General features: G+C 33.6%; 1 protein-coding gene across 1 annotated transcript; it reads left to right on the plus strand.

Moving 5' to 3' along the window:
- Positions 1-15,273: 15,273 nt before the first annotated feature.
- Positions 15,274-17,713, plus strand: LOC115973396 (cytochrome P450 CYP736A12-like). Its single transcript, XM_031093656.1, has 2 exons — positions 15,274-15,954; positions 16,886-17,713. The coding sequence occupies exons 1-2, from the start codon at positions 15,274-15,276 to the stop codon at positions 17,711-17,713; spliced, it is 1,509 nt and encodes a 502-aa protein (XP_030949516.1).
- Positions 17,714-17,959: the final 246 nt, after the last annotated feature.

A 17,959-nucleotide genomic window follows, 5' to 3' on the forward strand; every position in this document is an offset into this window, starting at 1 on the left:
AAGAAAAGAAAAGAAAAGAAAAGAATTGAAAGATGGGTAAATTAAAAAGATAAAAACCAGAAAAAAGAAAACGAAAGAACTCGTGTGAAATGTGCACATAGGCATTTTCGTCTTCATAGTCATGGAACTATTGTTCTATATTTTCTCTCCAATTTTCTTCTTAATTTGAGAAGAAAACATTTTGGTGGGCTTAGAAAGAAACATGCGAGCTTCACTAGTTTTCCCTTTTAAAATCCACCCAATCAAACACTCCAAAAAATCACTTTCTCTCCCCTTTTCCGTCCCCCCTTTTCCATCCCAAAAATCCATCCAACTAAATGGACCCTTAAATTTAAGTTACATTTGAACAAATTGTTCTTTAGATATGAAAAACAATAAATTAATAAAATATTTTTATTAATATTATGAAATTAAATACTTGCATATTTCTAATGCTATGATATGAATTAAAAAAAAAAAAAAAATTACAAAGCATCAAAGTTTGGCTTCGAAAGTCAAGAGAGTGCATATTGAGAAAAGACCTAAGGCATGGTTAGGGAAGCAAAGGATGACTGTACGAAAATTTAGTTGCTTACTATAAAATAATCTCTTTAAGAAAGCAAGGAATTGACAATGTAGTAATTAGAAGGCAAGAAAAGCAAACAAATATTTTTCACAAGTAAATTATGAAAGGATGAATGAGCAAAAAGGTTTTTAGGAAATTTAAAAAAAAAAAAAAAAAATCAAAACAAAAGAATTACTATAGAGATTTGGTATATGAAATAAGGATTTATTTGGCTAACTTTATTTTATTTACTTGAGTAGGTATAACTTTTATAAATCTCACTTTAATTTTGTTTCGAAAATAAAATAAAAGTATACAAATATATATTTTTAAAACTTGGAAGTTGGAATGTAATGGGAGTAAAGTAGAATAAAGCAAAGTACTAAAAGAGAATATTGACAATATGTTAGTAAGAAGAAATAAAATTATGGTTCTACCAAAAATAAATAAATAAATAAATAAAATTATGGTATTCTACGTACCCAAAATGATATAATTGTGACAGAGAATGATATTATTAGGAAATAAAAGGAGCAATAATTAATGTATGTAAAAGAGAATGGAGATAGCAAATAGTGTTTAAGAAATAATTTGGAGCTGAAACTTGAAGAAGGGTGGAAGCGTTGGTTTGGAAATGGGAAGCAGAAGTAGTAGATGATCTCTGGGGCAGGGGCTATCGGAAAGCAAAGGAGTTTGACTGCGTACGTGTAGCACTTTTAGAAGGCAAAGAATTGGAGCTGAGATGAGATGAAATGGAGAAAGGGGTACCCTCATATATATATATAGTTGTTCGCTTCGCGCGTCGGTCAAATTAAGTCCATCCACGGTAAAGGTATATAACATGGTAGTAGTAGTGGAGATGGTCGTAGAGAGACATAGGGGCATACTGACAGTGGCGCAGATGCTAGCAATGAAAGATGTGCGGCGACATTGAAGTTGATACTGCAGAAATTCACAGCAGTGGTGTTGGCCACCAACAGTGGAATTGGAAGATATGGCTAAGGTGGAGGAGAAATCAATAACATTTTGGTAATGTCTATTTTATAATCAGTTGGTTACGTCAGTGATAGCAGTGTACTGTATACAGAACAGCAGAACTTCTACTTTCAGAATTTAAAATTTTCAGTAAGAGTCTAATCTCCTTTTCCTTTTAGAATATTCAGAGATGCATTACCTATTGCACTTTTTCTTTCTTTTCATTTGCTTTTTTACAATATTCATGGAAGGAACAAACATAAATAAACTTAGAGAGTGATTCATAACTTGGCTAAGAGAAGGCTAAAAAATAAATTATACTAATGAAAATTATTATACTTGAAACTGATTCCAGGTGCAGCACAATCAACCACAATTTCTGTCATACCTGATTGGGGATTCTGCTTTCCAACAAATCAGCAACGTTAAATCTGACGTATCTTGGATGAGTCCTAACCCAGAAACTTCTTCAAGCTACATCAACAGGTAATAAATAATCGGTAAAATGAGTGGATTTGCTATGTTAAGAGCAATTTCTAGAATTTTTCAGGTGGGAGTGGATAAAAACACTTACAGAAGCAACTAAATCGGAATATGCTTGTTGCAAAAAATATGTGTAAGAACTACCACTATCAAAAATTACTGGTCCTACGCTGCTGTCTGGAACACCTAAGCGGAGACGCCTACTTCCATAATTCATTTTCATAATCTCTGAATGATAAAAATCCCTGAACAGGAAAGCATGGAAAAAAGAGAATAAAAAGGAGAATAAAAGTGCATGTTTACGGCACAGAAGGCATATTAGAAAATGAATATAAGAATTAATCAACATTTAAAGATCTAAGAGGTTTATTTATGAAGATTGTCACAAATTCTTGTAACTGCACAAGTCTTTAAAGATTTGGTCAATAGAGGACTGAGCTACCAGCCCACCAAAGCACATAAACACTTGTATAGATGCACTTTTGCCTTGAGACTAAGAGTCATGTTATTTTCTCTGTTATATTGCATTTATTCACTGGAAATAAGATATAATCATATAAAGCACAAGATAGGGAAAGATAGAGCAATGAGCTAGATATTATAAGATTCATTTTTAACTGAAGACAATTAAAATTTAACAAAAAAAATCAGTAGAAGAGGCTGTATATCAAATTATGGTTTCCTTCTGACTGGACCTCTATTTATGTGTGTTCTGCCATGAAATATTTGTCTCCTTATAAGTCAAACAAATTATACTAAGTGCTAGAAGGAAGAGAGAGAAAAAGGGGGGGGGGGTTCTTTGGAAATTTTCACTCACATTGAAAGGCCATTAAGCATAGGAACCCCCACAGTGGAGCTTTGATCTGCATACTGAATCTCATAGTCACATTGTTGGCAACTTTGACAATATCCAGCTGCTTGATATCTCTGAACTTCCATGCACAACGAGTCCTTGGAGGGTAGTATGTTGTCTTTTGTTGGCTTGTACAAAGCATTTGCCCCCTAAATTAACCATATCATTAGAATAAAGAGAAATTTCTAGCTGCAAATTTCAATTGAAGGTTGAAATATCATTATCTTACACATGTTGGCTGCTTTCTATGATTGCATGTGATGCAGTACAAGGTTCACAAAATGAAAACTGTATGGATTTAGGAAGAAGAACAAAACAAACCCTAGAGTGATCTAAACTCTTAAGTTTCACCACTGAAGATTGCTAGAATCACCAAGCCAATGAAAAATTGCAACGAAAATTTTAAAACTTAAATCAAGCTTCTCCCACTGGAGCACAATAGCATGCTTATATATTCTACTAGGACTAAACTATAAGGCCAAAGCTCAATTATTGAATTACAAAAATAATCATGACTCCAGGAAATTAAATAAAATATTAATCGCCTAATTAGCAAATAAGAACTAAAATAAAATCCAATAGAGCTATATAGCCTTATCTTGGTCCACAGAAAACATCATCGTAACAAGCTTTTCCTTTTCAAGCACCATGGGGGGTTAATCAGTTGTAGATGCATCGAACTCATTCTTCATAACATGTGCATCCTCAATTACCCCCATGTTGAAATTTCTCTTCATTAAGAAGTGGAAAATTTTCCTTCTCAAATGGTAAGCAATATACCTGAATTTCCAACAGGTTATTTTAACTATACTACACATGGACCATGTATTCCAGCTCCCTATATTGTTTCTCTAGGGTTGTAACAACTTTAGGCCACTGTAATTCTCTGTCACCACTAAGTTTTAGTGGTACTTGGTATTCTTTGATCACCAAAATTTAATCACTAACATTATTGTCTCCCATGGGAAAAGCTTTGCCTCCAAGGCTACTAGTTAGTCTATGTATGAAAGCCATTACTCTGTCTTATCGGGCATTGGAATCATCTAACTTTGCAAATAGGCTTTGGATGACTTTCACTAGGGTTCCTAGAGTTTGTTCCATGATACTCTACTAGAGTTAATGCTAACCTGTACTAGCCTGGGTCACATACTTAAACAAATAAGCCGGGTGCAATGTAATCGCTAAGGGAAAATAAATGTGCCACATGAGTGGTATGCCCATTTTTTTTTTCAATCAGTCAGTTCAAGTCTTATGCATTTGAATTCAATTGGTGAACTTAACGTGTTTCACCTAAGATATTAAATCTAAGTTTTACCCTAACATAATTAACAAATAAGATATACCACTAGAAAAAAGAATATAGTTGACTACTATAATTTTTTCAATCTAATTGGTAGAAGGATTGGGTCTCAGCATTCTTGTTCAAAGCCTTTGTTTCCCGTTCTCTCAGCTATCTTTTTTTCTCCTTTTTTCAGAGGGTTTCCTTGTTCAACATTTAATAAAGACTCCATGTTCGCTAACAAATCTGCCTCAAATAGCACACTTTTGCATAAACAGAAAAAGGAAAATAAATAAGTATCAAATAATAATAATTAAAGACTATTTTTTTATGCAAATAGTAAAGAAAGTTCCTCCTGACTCGACTCAACTGATAATTAAATACCTCTTAAGCTTATCCTTTAGCCTCACTATCTATAACAAGAAAAATTTTAATAGGAAAAATGAAATATTAAACATTCAACAACAACCAAACCTTAATTCTATAATTTTGGAGTTGAATGTGGATTTTCAATCAACTAGTTAAGATTAGGGCATGTATACTTTCTTGTCATTCTATTCTATCTAAAATCATATTCTCTATTACTTTCTTAATTGATACGTCATTCTTTACTACTTCTATTAATGTTATTTTTGGTCTTGCTATAACTTTTTCATTCCTTTAACTTGAATCAACTCACTCTCTCACTAGTGTATTAATTGCTCACCTCTAAACATAACCAAATCATCTCAAGCAACTCTCCCTCATTTTTAAATCAAAAGAGACCTACCTATCTTTAAGCAAACTTCCTTATTTCAAATCATATATGTTAAAGACAAGAATAAATTAATATAGAGAAGCAAAAGCAGAAAAGAGAGAATAAGACAAGTGTTATGTGGTTCAATCTAATGGCCTACAACCACAAAGGAAGCCCTTAGTAGTTACATGTTTATTGTAGTAAATTGTCTGTTACAATGAACCTAAGCAAGGTATTCTTAAAAACTAGGGATAGCTCTAAATGGGCTTACAATATAATGAGTCTCTTGGTTCATTACATTAACATAAACCCAACATATTTAACACTCCCCCTCAAACTTCAACGTATACGTCATATAGGTCCAACTTGGAACATATACACTCTAAACAACTATTACATAGTGCCCTGATAAAGTTATGAGCAAGAAAGGGTTGGAAAGGGACTACCAACTACATATATCCTGTAAGGTTGAATTTATTCAACCATCTTATTGGCTTTATTCCGTGCCAAATTTGCTTGTAATTCAGCATTTAGTAACCCTGTATTTAGGTGGGTTTGATGTAAGGGTAGTGAGTGAGATAGAGTGAAGTTTGCTCAAGAGTGTGCAAGAAAACAGAGTGTCGCGGCTGGGTCTCGCGGGTGACTCGCGGCTTCAAGCCGCCAGAAGCAACCTCACGTGCCAAGCATGCTGGAAGGTGAACAGTCTGCTAGTTGGAGCACTACAGGACAAAACAGGACAACTGGCCATACGGTTATCTCGCGACTGGATCTCGCGACTTAGTCAAGCCGCGAGCCACCCCTGTTTTGTAGAATTCTGACGTTTCACATTCCTCTCCACTCCAGTATAAATACCCCTATTACCCACGATTGAAAGAGAGCTTCCAGAGAGAATTTTGAGAGAGAAACCCTAAAGAAAAACCAGATTGTTTCACCCACAATCTCTACCTTAGAATCTCTTCAAATTCCTCAACTCTCTTCCTCTCTATTGTCAAATCCTTGAGAGGCATTATACCAAACCTGGTTCTCACCATCATCATCACTGTGAGACAGTTGTTTGGATTTCTGGGAAGCAGTTAGGAAGGAACCAATCTTCATTGGTTGATGCTATGGTCTAGTAGCGGAATCCGGGAAGCTAGAAAAGAAAAAGGTTCGGCGTAACCTCGTTGGAGCAAGAAGCTTGGAGGGCTTAGGTGCACTGGGTAGATTAGGCTTGGAGGGTCTATTGCTGTCCTTGTATCCCAACTATATTTTCTAGTGGATTGATTACCGCTTGGAGGGCGGCGGAGAGGTTTTTCGCCGAGGGCTTCGGTTTCCTCTTCGATAACACATCGCGTGTTGTCTTTGTGTTTGCATCTTCCTTCCTCTCTATCTTTGCCTTTTTATTTGTCTGCTGTGGATATTAATCTGTTATGGCTTAGATAGTATTTAATCAATTTCGTTTGATAGCATATGTTAAGTTTCCGCACACTAGTTGTTTGACATATTGCTTGAATTGATTAAGTTGTTATTTGGGGGTCTAAACGTTCAAAGGTGTTTTTGTACACGTTTTTGAACTTTCATACCCAAACAAACAATATCTACCAAAAAAAAAAAACTTTTTATTCCTATCTAAGATAAATTTATCCTTATCCAGGATATGAATTAGCTGTCATCATAAGTCAAACAAGGTTTTTCCTATTTACTCCAGTCAACAACCACATCGGAACACTCAAAACTCACTAGCGACCACTAGTGTGGCAACCAACCACTATTTTGGCAACCACAACGAGCAAATAAGCACCACCAAGAATAACCGAGATCGGGGAAAAACCACAGAAGGGTACAAGATCCATTGAGACATGTCGGAATATGCTAAAACCTATAGCTGAGGAGTACTGGATCAATCGAGACAAACTAAAATACATTGAAAACAACCAACACCAAGATCCAAAAACCACCACTAAGAACCACAACAATACAAAGATAGGAAGAGGATGGTTGGAAACCAACATAGATTTTCCATCAAGAGCAACAATGATACAAACCCAAGTGTAGAACTCACTCTTAAATATCGATTTCTAAGGGGAGGGTGCCCAAGAACTTATATACACATGTTTAAACCTACACTTAATCCATGTAGGACACTAGGATTGTAACAAAAAATACAAAAAAAAAAAAAAAAAAAAAAAAAAAAAAAAACACCAGCAACCAACCACCATTACCACCAACAACAAAACCTTAGATATGAAGGTTTCACAAGCAAACAACCACCGACAACCAAGAACAACAACAGTTCAACGAGGGAGGTGCATAAAGACACCTAGGATGCTAGTCAACTTCATGCACCGTCCAACAATAATTTAATTTAAATGGTTAGGAACTATGGATTGTATTAATTCTCTTATACCATTTTAAAGACCAAGATAAAATAATAAAGAGAAGTGGAAGCGAAAAAGAGAGAATAACACAAGGGTTAAATAATTCGATCTAACGGCCTATATATACGAAGGAAGCCTTTAGCAGCTGTATCTTTAGTATAATAAATGATTTGAATGAACAATAAGCAAGTTATATACAAGGGCTAGGGTTAACCCTACATAGGCATAAATTATATATTGAGTCTCTTAAGCCATTATCACTGTTTTAAAAACCAGACCGAACCAGTTGGTCCAACTGGTTCAACTGGGAACCGGATACTAGTCCGGTCAAAAATCAGTAAAAAATGGGAACTAGAGGCAAATCCAGTTTTGCCCCCAGTCCGGTTTTTAAAATCATGGTCATTATATTAATATAAAGTCAATATCTTTAATACTTTTTTTTTTCTTTTTGTATTTCCACTTGCACAGTTTGTCATAGGGTAGTCTTATAATATTTTCCCCTTTAACAATAACAAGTATTCTACAATCACACAATATTCTTGATATGCTTTTCCACTTCATCCCTCTTCAATCTTTCCATCTTTATGAATTGTTGATCTAAGATACCAGAAATTCTCTCTTTAATATCTCCTAACCATCAAGTCTTACAACCCTTTTATTTTGTTTCTACTTTTTCTAAATTGACATTCCATTTACTAAAACCCATAAGATATGATTTGGAAAAGAAAATGACATAAAAAGAAGAAACATATGTATCATAAATTTTTTTATTCACTTACTATATAACAAATAAAATCATATCAATTAGAAAAGAGTTGTGCAGATTAATGTAAATATTGCCAATTACCTACTGACATTTGGATAGATATAAATGAAAACTAGGGCAAACATTTAGATACATAAAGAAGAATTTAAAATCGATTAACCAAATAACCAGTTACAAATAGGCATTACCTTGGCACAGCTAATGCAAGGAGGATCACACTGAATCCACGTTAAGTCACTCCCAGTATCTATGTCAAGAAAATAACGCTTTGGAGGATACCCAACAAGTATGTATGTGTAATACAATCTGCATGATAAAGATTAGCATTAGGACTAGCATCACGTATACATATGGCAATTGAGATGAAAAAAGCTTTGATCTTTTATCCATATAGATGAGCAGGTATCATTTTAAGAAGTTTTAAAGGAGTTTAACACATAGTTAAACTCAGCAACTAGACCTCTTAGAAGGTTCAAACCCCCGGCCCAAAAAACAAAAGAAAAAGAAAAAAAGAATCATGGTTAAGAGCAGACCCAACACAAAGACTAAAGAAAATTTCTTATCTGTTTCAGATTGAGAAAGGACAGCTGCCAAGGCTTCTTTGGTGCTTCCACGGTCATCAGACAGTGTGTTCAAGAATTTTACTTGCTGGACCATGGATTGGCCAAGTAGCTACCTAATTTGCCACTATGTTACCCTAAACCTAAAGATCAAGCTCCATGATTCTAAAACAATACTAAGTCTCCTCCAATTTTCTAAACAATGATCCAGCTCACCCTTATGAATGAGTGCTACTTCGAACAAGCTATAACCAGAACCTTCCAAATTGGCATACTTTGTCTCATGTTTCAAAATGATCCACATACTTTAAAAATATTTTATTTTAATCCTTACACTTTCATGTTTTTCTTTTCACAAAGCTTGCATTCTTGTACTAGTTGTATTAGCACTCCTACTTTGACTAGAAAACAAAAAACCTAATAAAAAAAACTAACTTCAACTTAAAATAAAGGATAAGATACTAAGAATCTCTTAGAAAATTCTAGACTCAACTGAACTACAAAAATGTGCTTAATTTGCGGGAATTGCAAAACTTACAACATTTCCCCTGAATATAAAATTGACTTTAACTAATAAAATTTAAATTGTTTTGACCTAAAACACACAAAACTAGATCTTTAAAACCACACAGCTTTTACTTCAATTGGACACATAAATTCGATAAACTAAATCTTAAATACACAAATTTGCAAAGTAATAACAAATCAATCTTCCATGACTACATTATTCTCACCCGGTTGAAAAAATATTTGGCCTCAAGTTTTTAAGATTTGAAATAAAAGAACCTTCGAACTAGAAACTTGCACCAACTCTTCAACTATCTTTGAAAGCATTAAGGATAAAAAAATTTCTTTCCCACCATATCATTAATTTGTTTGGAATGATAAATCATAATTGGAGTGTTTTTCAATATCTTCCTTGGTTTTTTTTTATCAGTAAATAAAAAATTTATTGAAAATATGAAAAAAAAAAAAAAATATATATATATATATACAATGAAAGAACAACTTCCTTGGCACATAGGGAGTGTACAAGGAAAGTAAAAGTCTATCCAAAGTTGCATAAATCTACGAAATCTAAAACAAAGGTTGTGTCAAAATCACTCAAAGCAGTCCTCCATTCAAATAAAGACAAAAGGAAAATGCGCTTCAACTCGATGATAGAACGCTCCTCCCCTTCAAAGATTCTGTTGTTTTGTTCTCTCCATATGCTCCACATAATATATTGCGGATTAACACCCCAAATAGATGCCATCCTATGTCACCCAACACCTCCATGCCCATAAGCACCACCTGTTTAGGCATAACTCAAGAGATACCAAACAAGCTAAATACAAAGGGCATAAGGCAAAAGGACAATGAATGAGCTAGTGGTCCCCCGATTCCCAATCATTTTTACACATACAACACCTATTAACAACACAAATATTTCTCTTCCTCAAATTATCCAAAGTTAGAATCCTCCCCCTTCGCCGTAGTCCAATTAAAAAAGTTACCTTAGTAGATAGGTTTCGCCTCTTCTTCTTTTTTTTTTTGATAGGTAATAAGGAAATATTATTAAAAAAAGAATAGAAAAAAGATACACAGAATTCACAATAGTGAACAAAGAACAAACAGAAACAAAGAGGAACAAAAAAACATCAAACTATTCTGAGACAAAATGACTTCACCTCTTCCACTCTTTCAAGGGAAGAGGTAATTACCTCTGTTAGATAAAATTGAATAAATGACTTCACTTCAAAATATCTAACCCAAAACCCTAAAGTTTTGGGTTTTAAATTTCACTAAGAATGTTTTGGGTTTTAAATTTCACTAAGAATGATGTGGTTTATGAAGTCTAATGAGAGTTCTTGATGGATTAAAGGCTAGGGTTTAGTGTTAGGACATTAGGGTTCCGGTTACGGTTCTCTGGTTAAGGTGATTATGGTGTATGATGGACGTTCTTGAAGTGAAATGTACTAGGGTTTCAGGGAAATGAGGCTAGGGTTTTTGGATTATGAGTGTCGATTTGGTTGGTGATGGGTCTAATGCATGCAAATGGTGAGTGATTAATTGGCTTGTGACTTCTTAGAGAGTCACCTTGTCTAAATAATAGATAACTTCAAGGGATACTCTAGCTCCAAGAGAATTAACAAGAGAGAAAGAAAGACTTAAGCAACAAATGATTATTTTTTGTTCATATCCCAAATGAAAGTTACAATGGTTTATTTATACATCTCACGCCCTAATCTTATTGGCCACACATGACTCACTCTTATTGGTTGTGCATTAAAAAAATTACACTTAATTAATGTGTTGCATGTGCATAAGCCCTAATTAACCCGATCTCCTTATGGGTTTCAGTTAACTCAACTGATAAAGTCTCTAATGATTGAATAAGAGATCTGGGGTTCAATCGTCTACACCAAAAATTGATTGGTGTCTTAGTCTGATGATAAAGAGCTATCATCAGAAGCAGATACCATATGTTAAAACTCTCTCTCTCTCTCTCTCTCCCCCCCCCTCCCCAAAAAAATAATAATAACTCACTTTATCCTTGTAACTAGCTAACCCTAATCATGTGCCAAGGTTGTAAGCTAATCCCACTGAGCTCGTGGCTAACTAATTAGGGATGATCCATATGCATGGGAGTAAGGAGGAGCTGCCACAGGAGTTTGGGAGCATTTGGATAAGGGAGTGCCAAATGACAGCAAAAGTGCCAATTGGCCTCCACTGAGTGTCGATCGTCACTTCCCCCAAATACTAGGTTTTCTTTTTCTAATATTTTCAACTTATCTTGTGTTCCAAACACTTTGCTTCTATTAAACACAACCCTTTCACACAACTAGTTCAAAATCCTCTTCATTTCTTTGTAGTCTTCAGAAAAATCTTAAATTAGGACTTTATTCCTCATTAGTCATCATTATCTTGGATGAGAAATTTTGTCAAGTGGTTGGTGGGAAAATGTTTTAGTAAAGAATTCGTAGAACGATTTTGGCTGTGAACAGTGAATAAAAGAACAGTACCCATGCGAAAAGAAAGCAATAATAGAAATAAAGAAGAGAACAATATGGCTAATGTGCCTCAATACTCAAAATGCTTGATATTTTGTTGATCAACTTCATTTCTTCTTTAGGTACTAAGCACAAATGTATACATAAGAACTCTTTCTTGTACTAGTAGTATTAGGATTCCTAAGTTAACTAGTAAACTAAAAACCTAAACAAAGACTAACTTAAACTCAAAGAAATTAAAACTTAAGATACTAAGGATCTCCTATACAATTTTAGATTGAACTAAACTACCAAAATATCCTTAATTTGCAGGAATTAAGGAAATTACAAATTTACCCTCAAATATAAAATTGATCAAAACTAATGAAATAAAAACACAAATAAAACTCAAATTTGGCCCTAAATCACACATAATGAGACCTTTAAAGCCACATAAATTTTACTTCAATTATTCACATGTGGGTCCCATAAAATAAATCTTAAATAGACAAATTTGCGAAGTAGTATTAAATCAATCTTCCATGACTGCATCTCTCTCTCTCTCTCTCTCTCTACACGCATGCGCTCACACACACACAAAAGGCTTGAAGAGCATAAAGACATACCCACCTCCCCATCCCTCAACATACACCCATGCATGCAGAGTACACAACCCAATATTATTTCTACAAAACCAATACTCTCCAATTATTTTTCTCAGTTTAGCCAAAATTAGTAGAATCACACACCCCACCAAATTAGAAACAAAAATTTCAGCTCATTTCAAAATATCCAAAAATTGAAAAAAGGAAAAAGTACACAAAATCTCCATGTGATTTCTCTATAAAACAAGAAAGCCCCCAAAAGTTTTGATTGTAATACTTAATCCACATTGGGTATTTTTTCTTTGTAAACCATTAATTGTGTCATACTTAACCCCCTAAGGTTTTTGAGTGTAACACAATTAACAATTTACACATTAAACAATACCATAGGTGGTTAAGTGTTACACCCAAAACCTCAATGAAATTCCATGTTTTAGGTGAACTCCACAAGGGGGGTTTGTGCATTTTTCCCCAAAACAAAACAAAACAAACTTGTCTTTCATGCTCTGTAGCTCCTTCACGATTTGCAGCCTCGTATGATGGGGTCTTTTCCTTTATTGTCATTTGGCAATGTAATAGATGAATATGGTGGAAAAAGGTAATAGATGTATATCAATGTATAATGGATTTGATAATTGGGATTTGGTTTTGACACTATGTATTGAAGCTCTTGATGTAATGAAAATGGAAATGAGTTAGTGTTAAGGAAAATGATCTTGACATTATGTAATGATTTGGTTTGTTAATTTGTCGACAATTCTTCATAATGACTTGAATATGAACCTCACTCAAGCAAAACTTCTCGCTTGACACTTTGCTCAACCAACTTCAAGTGAACCTTATCTATTGGACATTCATTCCAATCAACTATTTCCCCTCCACGTGTGTTATTATTTTTTCCATCATTTGGAAACTCATTTAACTCAACACAATTCCTTGAAACACTTCTATGAATCTCACTTGCAATTAAATCATCATCAATTTGTGCTATATTAAAACAAGAATTTAAAAAAAAAAAAATCAATATCATATTATATGTTAAATGAAATATGGATTACAAATAAAATAAAAAATAATAGTACCTTCTTGAGGTAGTTCATTTAAGTCAAAGTAATTCAATGGAACAAGTTGATGAGTCTCACTTGCAACTAAATTGTCATCCATTTGTGCTACATTAAAACAAGATTAAAACAATCAATATTTAATATCATATTTTAGGATAAATGAAAAAAAAAATGATACAAATAAAATAAAATAATAGTTCATTCTTGAAGTAATTCATTTAAGTTAAAGCAATTCCTTTTAACAAATTGTTTAGTCTCACTTATAACTAAATTTTCATCCAACTAGATGAGTCTCAACTTGGTGCTATATTAAAACAAGATTAAAACAATCCACATCATATTTTAGGATAAATGAAAAAAAAATGATATAAATAAAAAAAAGATTAAACTCATATTCAAATATATTTAAAAATAAATATGAATTTAATAAAATAAAATTATTGTACCTTACAAAATAATTGCTTAATCCTTCATTGAACATTTGAACTTTTCTTCATCTCTTTTTTTTTTTTTTTTTGAAGTGGATTGATAATGGTAAAGTGAATGAAAGTGAGTTTGATATTGGTAAAATGAAAGAAGATGAAGAGTAAAATATTGATAAAGTGAAATTGGGTGGGAAATAAAAAGTAAAATGAAGGAAAATGTGTTAAAGGGAAATGGAGGGAAATGTGTTAAAGGTGTGTTAAAGGGGCATTTTTGTCCTATAATTACTAAAGAAACCAAGATACACGTTTTACACAAACCAAAGCTGAAAAGTTAATTTTTGCCCATTTTCTATGAAGTGGGACGTAGGGGCTGGTTCATTAATAGGTGTTGGCCAACACCTATTAACAAAACCTGTGGGGATCTGAAAACAACAGATGGATAATTTAACACATATTTCATTCATGTATTTTAACTTTATAATTTAATTTTTAAATTAATAAATCATGCTACTATTTTGAATCAAACTTTGTATCTCCTCCTTTAAATAGAAACTATTATTAAGATTTAATGGATATAATATAACAAATAATAATAAAATAGAATTCACAACAGTATTCCAAAATTAACTAAAAACTTTTTTTTTTTTTTTTTGCACTTAATAATTCACTTGACATACAAATTTAAAAATTAGATGAGACACGTGATTCAAAATTAAACTCAAATTTAGAATTTAATTAGATTTTTCTCAATTTTGGCTATATATATATATATATATATATATATAAATATATATGATTTAGAACCTAATTAAATTTAGACTCTTTGGTTTTTGCACCCAATAATTCACTTGCCACAAAAATTAAAAAATTAGATGAGATATGGCACAAATTGAACTTCAATTAAAATTCAATTTAGACTCTTTGGTTTTTGCACTTAATAATTCACTTTATACAAAAATTAAAAAATTAGATAAGACACATGATGCAAAATTAGACATGATTTATAATCTAATTGGATCTAGACTCTTTGGTTTTTGCATCCAATAATTTGTTTACCACAAAAATTAAAAAATTAGATAGAACATATGGCACAAAATTGAACTTCAATTAAAATTCAATTTAAAATCTGATTGAATTTAGATTCTTTGATTTTTATACCTAATAATTCACTTGACACACAAATTTAAAAATTGATAAAACATGTGGTGCAAAATAACTCTCTCTCTCTCTCTCTCTCTCTCTCTCTCGTCAATTGGAGTCTCTCTACTAGTCAATTGGAGTTTTCCAAATTGTTAACTCTTAACTCATTTTCATCATACCTTTTTTGTACCCAACCAAAGTATCAGTCTAGCTTTTAAGTTGAAGTATAAATTATTTGGTCTACTGGCTGCTAGGAGACATTTTATCGTGAAACATATTTCCAAAATGGTCGGGTGTTTCAGTTAGAAATACTTCCTAGAGACGTGTTATCTTAGAATTGGAATTGTAAACATTTTGACAAAACTGAGAAGCCGATGATGACATTTCATGTCTCATGCAACGTCATGAAACACATTTTCTGCCCCAAAACTTGTGTCACGGTTTGGATTTTCCAAACTCAAAAGAATTTATAATCCCCAGGCCCAAACACTCTTGCCCATTCCCAACAGTCCCAATGTATCCATTAACATTAACCATTCTCTTACTACTCCTTGGATCTGTATGGACATTCATACACATCCTATTACGCCCAAAAAATGAGCGTAAACTCCCACCAGGTCCTTGGGCCTTACCAATTATCGGTAACCTTCACATGCTAGGTGACCTCCCACACCGTGCCCTCCAAAGCTTAGCAAAAACATACGGACCTATCATGTCATTGCGGCTTGGTCACGTCCCAACTATTGTGGTCTCATCACCCCAAGCCGCTGAGCTATTTTTAAAGACCCATGATACCATTTTCGCTAGCCGACCTAAACTCCAATTCGCTAAGTACTTGGCTTATGGTAACACGGGTTTGGTTTTCACCGAGTATGGTCCAGATTGGCGCAATGCTAGGAAAATATGTACGTTGCAACATCTTACTGCTTCAAAAATTGAGTCATTTGCACCCATGAGGAAGGAGGAGGTAGGATCGTTGGTGCAGTCACTCAAAAACGCTGCGGCGGCGTGTGAGGTTGTGGACCTTAGTAGAAAAGTTTGTGAACTTATCGAGGAAACCTCATGTAGAATGATATTTGGGCGAAGTAGAGATGACAGATTTGGCTTGAAGGCGATTATTGAGGAGACCCTTTGCTTGGCGGGGGCTTTCAATCTAGCAGATTATATTCCTTACCTTGGGGCACTAGATCTACAGGTTTGTATTTGTTTCTATTTACTGAACTTTGTCCTCCATTTGGAAATCCCAGCCATTCATTTATTGCTCGTAGTATCTAAAAAGGAAAAATCAATACTTCTGACTTTTCTTTTTAGGCTTTACATTTCAATTCAATTTCTGCGGCCACCTTAAAATTCAGAATTTTCTCTGTAAGTAGTGTTGCCGGTCCAAAAGTGTCACACAAAGCGGTTCATACTTCAAACTTCAAAGCAAAAGCCAAATCTCAAACTGGAAAGCTCATGAAAATCATAAAAAATAAGCACTGAATTAATTTTTTACAAGTCTTTAATCTTTACGATTTTTTTATTGGCTAGCTCTTAATTGTTTCCCACTTCCATAGCCAGACTCTATTTGGGTTAATTATAAAGAACGATTTTCATTTAGAAATTCATACAAATTAGATTCATTAAACCTTGTGGAAATCTGAAAACAACAGATGGATAATTTAACACATATTTCATTCCTGTGTTTTAACTTCATAATTTAAATTTTAAATTAATAAATCATGCTACTATTTTGAATCAAACTTTATATCTCCTCCTTTAAATAGAAACTATTATTAAGATGTAATGGATATAATTTAACAAATAATAATAAAATAGAATTCACAACACTATTCCAAAAATTAACTAAAAGCCTTTTTTTTGGTTTGTTTGTTTGTTTTTTTTATTTTTTGAGTCAAACATTCAATTAAGGAATTGAGGTGGTTACAACTAGTATGAGGTGCTAATGTAGCTCCATCCACAAATAATTACCACATCAATTAATTTGTTAGGTTTACTTTTAGTGAAATTGGTGAAACACTAACAAAACTCTTTCACTTTCAAACAAAAATATTTTCCTCAATTATTTACGTTTTGAGAAATGTTATTATTGACTTAGTGATTTTCTATCATTCAAATGCCCTCAGGGATTGACACGGCGAATGAAGAAGGTTAGCAGGGCTCTTGATATAGTCTTAGAGAATATCATCAAGGAGCATGAAAACATTCCAAGTGGTCAACAAGATCGTCAAATGGACTTTATAGACATGTTACTTTCTTTGATGAACCAACGCATGAATCCCCATGATGAGCATGCATACATATTGGATCGAACAAAAATAAAGGCTATTATAATAGACATGATTTCAGGTGCATATGACACTTCAGCTGCTACAATTGAGTGGACCTTTTCTGAACTCTTGAGGCATCCACGGGTGGTAAAACAAGTACAGGCAGAGCTGGAAGCTGTAGTAGGGATGAATAGGATGGTAGAGGAGACAGATTTGGCAAATTTAACATACTTGGATATGGTGGTGAAGGAAAGCTTAAGACTACATCCTATTGGACCATTACTAGCCCCACATGAATCCATGGAGGGCATTGAATTAAATGGATATTATGTCCCCAAGAAATCACGAATAATAATAAATGTTTGGGCTATTGGACGAGATCCTTATGTGTGGTCTAATAATGTAGAAGAATTTTATCCTGAAAGATTCATAAATAGTAATATAGACCTCAAGGGACGTGACTTCCAACTTATCCCATTTGGGTCTGGTCGAAGAGGGTGCCCTGGAATACATCTAGGTCTTACAACTATCAAATATGTTCTAGCTCAATTATTGCATTGCTTTCACTGGGCCCTTCCTAGTGGCATGTTGCCTAATGACTTGGACATGACTGAGAAGTTTGGGCTATCAATGCGGAGAGCCGAACACTTGTATGCTATCCCAACTTACCGTCTACTCAATTAAATATGTAATCCAATTGCAATATAATAATCTTCGAAAAAAAATTTACTTATTAGAAGAAGTGTGCTCCTAGCATTCAAGTTTATGCTCGACCACTAATATATTATACTAACTTGTTGTTTTGGATTCAAATGTATTTTGCGCTCTTATAAATAGAATGTCACAAGCTGGGGACTTCTGCTCAATATATATACACACTCACACACACATACAAGGTAAATTCCTAAAATAATTTGTAACATGTGCCTT

Source organism: Quercus lobata, unplaced genomic scaffold (assembly GCF_001633185.2).
Source record: "Quercus lobata isolate SW786 unplaced genomic scaffold, ValleyOak3.0 Primary Assembly Scq3eQI_186, whole genome shotgun sequence".
NCBI lineage: Eukaryota > Viridiplantae > Streptophyta > Magnoliopsida > Fagales > Fagaceae > Quercus > Quercus lobata.